At 35.8% G+C, this 10,247-nt stretch overlaps 1 protein-coding gene across 1 annotated transcript; it reads right to left on the minus strand.

Moving 5' to 3' along the window:
- Positions 1 to 2,055: 2,055 nt before the first annotated feature.
- On the minus strand, positions 2,056 to 6,079 carry LOC149219818 (uncharacterized). The gene is made up of 5 exons (XM_089386928.1): positions 6,069 to 6,079; positions 5,298 to 5,880; positions 5,105 to 5,158; positions 4,717 to 4,997; positions 2,056 to 2,584 (listed from the first exon to the last, which is right to left on the minus strand). The coding sequence occupies exons 1-5, from the start codon at positions 6,077 to 6,079 to the stop codon at positions 2,137 to 2,139; spliced, it is 1,377 nt and encodes a 458-aa protein (XP_089243054.1). The 3' UTR covers positions 2,056 to 2,136.
- Positions 6,080 to 10,247: the final 4,168 nt, after the last annotated feature.

Consider the following 10,247-nt stretch of genomic DNA (forward strand, 5'->3'; position numbering starts at 1 on the left):
AGAAGCAAACAGTTCCGGCTCCTCCAGTGGTAACCAAAAGGAAAACTTTACAAATGGGTGAAATTCATTGCCACCTGTAGCATGTAGTATAAAGGAGGACAAATGAACTTTTGCCCGGTTGTCGGAGGATTCAGAAGCTTCAGAAAAGGCCTGTAGCCTAATGGCATGAAGCAATCTAGCATTTCAGAGTGCTTGAATTAGATAACAGCACAAAACCAAAGATATCATCCACAAATGAGATGCAATTAAGGGATCATGGCTTCTATCAGACATGATGTTATGGAAATTCAATGTCGATACAAACTGGACCAATAGATAGATTTTTTTTATCATTGACATAAGACAATTTGAATTAACATGATCCATAGAAAGATCATTAAGTTTTAAAAAACTTAGATGACCTTACACTTATGCAGAGCAGCAAAGGTTCCTTCTCCTCTAGTAGTTATCAAAAAGGAAAAATTTACAGATGGCTAAAATTTCTTAACGCCTTTATCCTTTTGTAGAGAGGAGGACAATGAACTTGTGCCTGTTCAATGTAGGTTTCGATAAAAGGCCTGTATCAATCCAGCATTGCAGTGTTTGAATGAGATAATACTCCATAATCAGAGAGAAGATCCACAAGGAGAGGTGGTTAAGGCATCATGGCTTCAACTAGACACAATGTTGTGAAAAGTCAAAGACGATAATGGACCCATAGACTGAGATTTTTTTTTATAGTTGACATAAGACAATTTGAATTAATATGATCCATAGAAAGATCATTAATTTTCAGAAAGGGTTCACATAAGCAGATAACCAAAAGTTCCTTCTCTTCCAATGGCTACCAAGAAGGAAAACTATAGAGAAGTCTGAAATTTCTTACCAACTGCACCCTTTTGTAGAAGAGGGAACATATGCAATTGTGCATGTTTGATGGAGGCTTCAAAAAAGGCCTGTATTAATCTAGTATTGCGGAGAGTTTGAATAAGATAACAGTCCATAACCACAGAGAAGATAGGTGGTTAAGGCATCATAGCTTCAATCAGACACAACAGAGATTTCCTTCATTAAGAGAAATTAATTATTGTGGAACAAAATCCCTTACAGACAACCGAGAACATAGGAAGTTAAGGCATCATGGCTTCAATCAGACACAACAGAGATCCCCTTCATCAAGGGTAATTATTATTATTGTATAAAAAATCCCATACAGACAATACTGGTAATGCCTAATAAACCACCTTTGTCTAGCAATTGTTATGCATATGGGTTTATTCACAACACACACCCAACATAGATAGAGTGATTATTAATGTAAAAAGAAACCTGATCAGTTTGTAAAACCTTGCATAGATAACAATCACAAGCTAGAGAAGGGGCACAAGGCATGACAACTATACAGCCAATAATGTTAGTATACTATTACTACTAGAGTGAGGGGAGGATGCTATCAAATCAACCCAGTGTCTTGCATCCCAAAACCAGCTTTCAGATTCATAAAGCATGAAATAGGCTAAAGGGATCGGAACATTAACCTGTTGGCTGAGGGTTTTGTTTATATCTCTCTGTGATAATGGAACTGGTTGCATTGTCTAACCTATCCAATGAAATTTGTAACTGCACCAGACCAGACAATCCTTGGAAACAAATATATAAAGAAGACTAAGTTGATATCTCACGACACAAAAAATTCATAGAAAAGAAGAAAACTGGAAACCCATAATAACAAGGCTGCAATTTTTCTTATAAAAATATCTGCCACTGCAACGAGTTCATAACAGAAATTTAATGGCACTACCCTACAATAATAAATTGAAAGGTATGTGGTAAAAATGACACGGTCTCTAATCACTTCAATATCTATCTCAGCGGGATCAGTGGCCTGAACCTCATAATGAAAACCATCAAGTTCCCTTTTCAGTCTGTCCTTAGTTGTAGCATAAAGCATCTTTGCTCTGATTTTGGATACATCTGGACACCTCAAAATGCATGGATTCCATCACTCATACATAAAGACAATATTTTAAATAGATAAGAGTTGACGAGAAAACAAAAAGAAATGGGGACCTCCTGCATGAAGCTCAAATCACTTAACCACTTGAGCTAGCTCACTGAAACTGTACTTGCAGAGTGATAGTTCTACGTAATACAGAATCAAAGTTCTACATCATAAAAATTATGAAAGGCAAACCAAACTGCAAAAGGCCTGAGACCCAGTACTCTGAAAACCAACCAGATCGATACAACCTGAGACCAAGTACTCTGAATACCAACCAGATCGATACAACCTTTTGTATGAGCTGAATATCCATGTATAAGCAATGAAACAATAAAGAAAGAACTGTCAGACAAGGCTGCAATTTTTCTTATAAAAATATCTCCCACTGCAACGAGTTCATAACAGAAATTTAATGGCACTGCCCTACAATAATAAATTGAAAGGTATGTGGCAAAAATGACACGGTCTCTAATCACTTCAATATCTATCTCAGCGGGATCAGTGGCCTGAACGTCATAGTGAACACCATCAAGTTCCCTTTTCAGTCTGTCCTTAGTTGTAGCATAAAGCATCTTTGCTATGATTTTGGATACATTTGGACACCTGAAAATGCATGGATTCCATCACTCATACATAAAGACAATATTTTAAATAGATAAGAGTTGATAAACAAAAAAAAGGAAAGGGGGACCTCCTGCATGAATCACTTAACCACTTGAGCTAGCTCACTAGGCTTGAGATTTTTTATAGTCTATCTAAGACAATTAAAATTGACTTGATACATATAACGATCATGTTTCAAAAAGAAATAGATGGACCTACACGTAAGCAGAGAAGCAAACGGTTCCGGCTCCTCCAGTGGTAACCAAAAGGAAAACTTTACAAATGGGTGAAATTCATTGCCACCTATAGCATGTAGTATAAAGGAGGACAAATGAACTTCTGCCCGGTTGTCGGAGGATTCAGAAGCTTCAGAAAAGGCCTGTAGCCTAATGGCATGTAGCAATCTAGCATTGCAGAGTGTTTGAATTAGATAACAACCCAAAACCAAAGATATCATCCACAAATGAGATGCAATTAAGGGATCACGGCTTCTATCAGACATGATGTTATGAAAATTCAATGTCGATACAAACTGGACCAATAGACAGATTTTTTTTATCGTTGACATAAGACAATTTGAATTAACATGATCCATAGAAAGATCATTAAGTTTTAAAAAACTTAGATGACCTTACACTTATGCAGAGCAGCAAAGGTTCCTTCTCCTCTAGTAGTTATCAAAAAGGAAAAATTTACAGATGGCTAAAATTTCTTAACGCCTTTATCCTTTTGTATAGAGGAGGACAATGAACTTGTGCCTGTTCAATGTAGGTTTCGATAAAAGGCCTGTATCAATCCGGCATTGCAGTGTTTGAATGAGATAATACTCCATAATCAAAGAGAATATCCACAAAGAGAGGCAGTTAAGGCATCATGGCTTCAACTAGACACAATGTTGTGAAAAGTCAAAGACGATAATGGACCCATAGACTGAGATTTTTTTTTATAGTTGACATAAGAAAATTTGAATTAATATGATCCATAGAAAGATGATTAGTTTTCAGAAAGGGTTCACATAAGCAGATAACCAAAAGTTCCTTCTCTTCCAGTGGCTACCAAGAAGGAAAGCTATAGAGAAGTCTGAAATTTCTTACCAAATGCACCCTTTTGTAGAAGAGGGAACATATGCAATTGTGCATGTTTGATGGAGGCTTCAAAAAAGGCCTGTATTAATCTAGTATTGCGGAGAGTTTGAATAAGATAACAGTCCATAACCACAGAGAAGATAGGTGGTTAAGGCATCATAGCTTCAATCAGACACAACAGAGATTTCCTTCATTAAGAGAAATTAATTATTGTGGAACAAAATCCCTTACAAACAACCGAGAACATAGGAAGTTAAGGCATCATGGCTTCAATCAGACACAACAGAGATCCCCTTCATCAAGGGTAATTATTATTATTGTATAAAAAATCCCATACAAACAATACTGGTAATGCCTAATAAACCACCCTTGTCTAGCAATTGTTATGCATATGGGTTTATTCACAACACACACCCAACATAGATAAAGTGATTATTAATGTAAAAAGAAACCTGATCAATTTGTAAAACCTTGCATAGAGAACAATCACAAGCTAGAGAAGGGGCACAAGGCATGACAACTATACAACCAATAATGTTAGTATACTATTACTACTAGAGTGAGGGGAGGATGTTATCAAATCAACCCAGTGTCTTGCATCCCAAAAACAGCTTTCAGATTCATAGCGCATGAAATAGGCTAAAGGGATCGGAACATTAACCTGTTGGCTGAGGGTTTTGTTTATATCTCTCTGTGATAATGGAACTGGTTGCATTGTCTAACCTATCCAATGAAATTTGTAACTGCACCAGACCAGACAATCCTTGGAAACAAATATATAAAGAAGACTAAGCTGATATCTCACGACACAAAAACTTCATAGAAAAGAAGAAAACTGGAAACCCATAATAACAAGAGCCCCCGGGATGACTGGGACGTGAACACACCAACGATTCAAATACATTAGCTTAATTTTTCAGCTTGATCAGAGTTCGTTAGTGTGTAAAATTCTTAAAAATGGAACTTAAATAGGAACCGGCCTAAACTGGGTGTGGGCTTGATGAATTGTGGGAGAATTGAAATGGGAAGGTGGATGAAATTCATTACCATGCAATGAAGAAGATCTTGCTTTTCTGACAGTTCTCGTAGGTGACAAAATCGAAGTCATAGACAGCGTACCGGCAATCGTTCTCAGGGAAGGCAGCAGTGAAATCATCGTAACTCTCAGCAGGTCCTCCGGTCTTTTCAACGACCACTTGTTTAGTTTTCTCGTCGATTTTGAACACCAGGTAGCGATGGATCTTCTTCCTCTTCAGCTCTAGGAAAGCATGCTTGCAGTCATCTACAACGCCCATTCCAGAAGAAGCACTCAGCTGGGTGGATGAATGCTATTCAATGCCTGACAAAATTAAACTCAACCAATTCATTGATTGAATATTTTTTTATCAGTTTCCACTAAAAGAAAAGAAAATCAAAGAAGTTAGTTATTGTTTACCATTGGGTCACAATGTGCTTTCCATTCCACATTAGTACTCTGTTCTGGATGTTGCTGCAAACAAGACAGAAAAGAAACAAGAATCCTAATTCCAATAGCCCGCCATTAACTATCAAGAAAAAGCTACGAACCCTTAAGTGGGCTTCATATCGTCAAACATGGATGCCCATGACCAAATCCCGCCACTATTAACAGGCGAAACTCGATCATATTTCTGAGGAGTACAGCCGCGAAAATCCTCTGGCTTGGCTTTCAATCTCAAGGGACTTTTCTTCTTCTTGGCATCCCCGTGCCCAAAAACCACTGCCTCCCCATTCTTGAGAGCCAGAGTAGGTAGTAACTCGCCCAAGCGCCTATAGCTGCGATTTCCTCTGCAAAATACCTTCGAATCTGAGACATACAGAGTCAGCTCCGAAGGCGGTGGCGGGGGGAGAAAACCGCGAACAAATCTCCGAACGCGGCGCTTCGTTTTCTTTAAAGAAGACACAAAGCCTCTAGACATACGGAGTCGATTTCCCCACTCGCACTTGACTAACTTCAAAATCTCCAGCCTGTGCTTTGCGATTCCAATCCGCATGCTCTGCAAGAATTCATAGTTGAAAGATGCAATATCCTCTGTTTCCAGCTCGTTTTGGGAAAACAAGAGGCCATACTCGTAGACCAGACAAGGTTCCAGGTCCGATTCCGAGAGCCAGCCGAACCAGGGGAAATGACTCCTATCGCTCAAAACAAAGAAGCAGATGTGGTGGAAGAAAGCAGGATGTTCTCCGAAATTGCTGAGAATAAACAGAAATTGCACGACACATATGAACAATTTCCCGCTGAATGTGTATGCCAGGTGTCAACGTTAGAAACAAAAGGACGACGAAAGTCTCACTCAAAAGAAGGCCTATCGGCCTAAATATAGTCCCACGGTCGGTCTAAGAGAATGTCCAACAGCTAGGGATGGCATTACTGTCACCACCTCAATGCCATGATTCGATCCAAATTGAAGAGTTGCGTGTTTTGCTAATTTCTTGGCCATTTAATAATAATAAGTTTTAACATCGAATAATTTATTTGTTTTGAGTTATATTAACAAGATTGTATAGCTAGCTTTCCTTGCGGCTTAGTTTAATAAAATATTTTAATGCCATGATGTGTTGTATGTACTCCAAGTAATAATAAAATTGTAAAATAAGTTATATGAATATTTATTTAACTTTTCTTTTATTAAATTCTTTTAATATAATTAAACATTTTTTGAGTAGATAAAGGTTATATATATATATATATATATATATATATATATATATATATATATAATTGACATCGAAGAAAATGATAACAAGTTAATAATTATTTATTTAATATTGAATGATGACAATTTTTTTATATAATGCTTATATTATAGTACATGTGATATAATGAGAGTTATACAAATTGTACACATGTTATTTTTTTCAAATTTATATCTTTTAAAATATTTTTTAATTAATAGAACCTATAAAAAAAAATTATTCAATACTTTACACCAATGAGAAAACAAAATTTTTGAATTTAATTATAAACCATTTGTGTTTATGGTACATAGTAATTAATCTATAACGTTATTTTTCAAGTTATTTATGTTTATTGTACATAGTAATTAGTGATATAGTACATAGTAAGTAATAATAGAATACACAAAAGTCAATTATTGACATCATTACATAATAAGAGGGGAAACATTTCAATCAATCATATTTGAGATAAATAAAAATAAATTTTATTTAAAAATAATAAATTTAATTTTATAATATATTAAATTTTGAATAGATTTTTTTTTTAATAAAAAAAAAAACTAATAACAAATGAATGAAAAACTAAATAAGTTATATCCTACTAAACAAATATAATAATTAACATAAAATCTAATTCAACAATAACTTAATACTTACCCAAAAAAAAGTGAGTTTTTACGGCTGACGATATCGAGGGCAATACGGTAGCATTCATCAATGCAGACTCTGAATTGGGCATCGTCAGGCAGTGGAGAAGCCACAAATATGGAGGAAGTGGGCAGTTCCTATTTCGTAGACCATAGCATTATTAATGCTCCGTCCTTACACTCACCTCATAGGAGCTTGACGTCACCGCGACCATTGATCATGCATCCATGCATCCATCTCTTATCTTCCCGCGAATACCCCTCACCCAGCTCCGGCAATGTGTGTTCCTGCCCGCCTCCAGCGCCGGTGTTCCTTCCCACCTCTGGTTTGATGTCTTAATGAGGTTTACCAACCCACACTTCGAGGCTCATAAACTCTCCACCAACCATCCCCAATACACCAACTGGACTCAATACGTTATCGAATTCTGGACTAATCCCGGCAATTCAGACCCTGCAACCATCGAACAGGAGCACGGCAGAGTAGCGGCGAACCGACGTTGGTGATCCCCTGCAGCGCTTCGAAACCGGTAACGCTCTACCCTTGCGCAATGCAAAGCCCTCTCATGCTAGACGTTCTATAAATTAGAAGAGTATCCACATCTATATCTAATTTGAAACCAAATAGACGTAATAGGGCTCTCGAATGTCTCTACCACTTCTCTTCCAGTGCTATTCGAACTTTTTCATTCTGTAATCGACAATAACACATGAATAAATCAAAATGAGTTGGAAGAGAGAAAAAAAATTTAATCGGGGTCAGAAAGGGCTTGGAAAGCTTAATAGAAAATTATGCCAAGAGCCATGTTTCTGTATGGGATAAAATGGGCACGAATTCTCAAGCCTCTTTCATGGTCACTAAAGCATTGTGCGTGAAGTATAGGGAAAAATCCAATTTTCCTTGCAACCAAGAACAAGGAGGAGATATGGTTTTAAACGATAAATGAGACTAGAAGGAAGAACTACTAGAATTTATTGAATATGCTATCATTGCTTGTCATGTTAAATTTCTTGATAGAGTAGACAACCCCGAAAACAATATCTAAAATGATATAAAATACTTACCAAGGGGTTCAGTTGTTACTTGCAAACTAGAAAATTAAGAGAAAACCAAACTACAATAAGCCCCAACTAGAAGAAAGTATACTTTCAACATTTTTCATTGGAACTGTAAAAGTACTCTAATGATAAATAATGTGAATCATTACCTTTTCATTATGTGCGAGAGAAAAATCTCCATGGAAACACCTTTGATAAATTAACTAATCGACACGGGTAGAGAAAAAAAAATCCGTGCAAGCCAGGGAATCGTAGGAACCTTGTGTCCATGTACGACGACATTAGACTGAGTACATAGAACAAAATGAGAGATGAATTGAAAAGGGCAATGACTTGGACAAAACCTTAGTCGAATTCCAACCATTGGATCAAGACCAAAAATCCCATTGTCTAAGAGGCATGTGTTTTCATGCGCGATGTGAAAACCACATGAAGGGTAAATGTTGCACATCGGTACATTTCCAAGTATGCAATGCCGTGAGATTGTGGAAGTTTTATGAGGGTGTCTGATAAATACTACTTACTACTTATAGAGCTTCGTTTTTGTGATCTCTTCGAAATTCGTAATTAGATTCACATGAGTATTTTGTCATTTGAATCGATTCAGAAATTGATTTTATACTATAATCAGAGTTTTGTTCTTAGATTTCTATATAATTGTCTTTTGGAAGGAGGGTTAAATTCTTTGAACACAAGTGTATGTGATTATATTTTCCATTTTCCCATTTCTTAATACGCTTTCTTTGATTCTTCAAAAATAAAAGTTGTTCACATTACGTGTCATGTTTATATTTTTATTTTGAAGGTAGATTTCATATTTATTTAGGGGTAAAAATGAGAATAATGGTTTTACTTCAATTTTATCCACGAAATCTTGGAAATATTTCAGTTTTATTTAATTATCTCAAAAAGAAAGTTCATGTAATTTTAATTATCAGATGTTTTTTTTGTCTTCTTTAGGGTAAATATTCTCATGGAAATTTGGGACTTCTTAGAATATTAATTTTCAAATTTGATAGTTCTTAACATTTCATGTTTCAGTGATATAATTTGCATAAATTAGGTATCTCAATTGTCTTTTAATAAAATGCTGAATCTATTTATACACTAGAAAAATTATTTAGATAATTTAAATTCACAATTTTATTCTTCCATAAAGAGAAAAATATTAACTTTATATTAGAAAATAAAAACTAGTACATGTTATCCATATCTCTCCCATATTTGCGAAAATAAAAAGACATACTAAGCTTCCCATCCACATACACAATGTTCAGAGCTATTCCTGTAACCAGTCTAAAAAGGGCCACCGAATATAAAGAAACAAAACTTACAGAATTTATTACTGTATCAAAAATCTTCTTCATAAGACGAGACTAAAAACATAGAAAATGCAATATGGCATGGCCATTCAATAGAGGGCCCTCCTATCACCTCTAATTTTATCGATTTGAAGATCGATGCACCATGTCCTTCTGCTAGATTAGAGAAAATTCCACGGCTTACATATATCACAACAGGTAGTTTGTCTCTCACATCGATATAGGCCATGTTTTGCATTGTTTTCATTAGATTAACTCAGTTCCGATATGAACTGATTATACCCTTCTATTGATTCTTTTCTGGTGTTGGGATTATTTCCGGATCTCTGTGTAGTCATAATGGCATTAACACCGCCATGCTAGGTGAGGTTGTTCCTAATTAAATTGTTGGCCATAGTTCTCTTAACTGGACATCCCCGATAGAATTCTACTTGGAGAGCCCAAGGATGCAAAAATTTTAAGAGTGTCACTAAATTGGGCGAGGGAGAAGTCATAAGGCTTATAAGCGAGGCTTGTCAACCGCAAGAGAATTTACGTGTTAAGTTTTTATCATCTACAGAAAAAGTTGAGTTGCAACAAATAGATATTTTTTCTGTCCAGTAACATTTTATATATAACTTTTAAATATATCAAGGATTTAAGAACATTTTATTCTATTCCAGTTTTCAAAATTTTAGTGTTTAAAATGGATTTTAGTGTTTATTCTATTATTATGTTGTTCTTTTTAGATTATGGTATATGGAGAGCATTAGTGTCTTTACTCTCCTGGTTATGTTTGCAGGGAAAAAATATGTCTTGTAAATAAATGGCATCCTATTTTTCCTTTGTTGAAGAGTCCATAGAGCCCTCCCCC

The sequence above is a fragment of the Pinus tabuliformis genome, chromosome Q, assembly GCF_031772625.1.
Source record: "Pinus tabuliformis cultivar Carrire ecotype Pingquan chromosome Q, CPIR1, whole genome shotgun sequence".
In the NCBI taxonomy this organism is placed as follows: Eukaryota; Viridiplantae; Streptophyta; class Pinopsida; order Pinales; family Pinaceae; genus Pinus; species Pinus tabuliformis.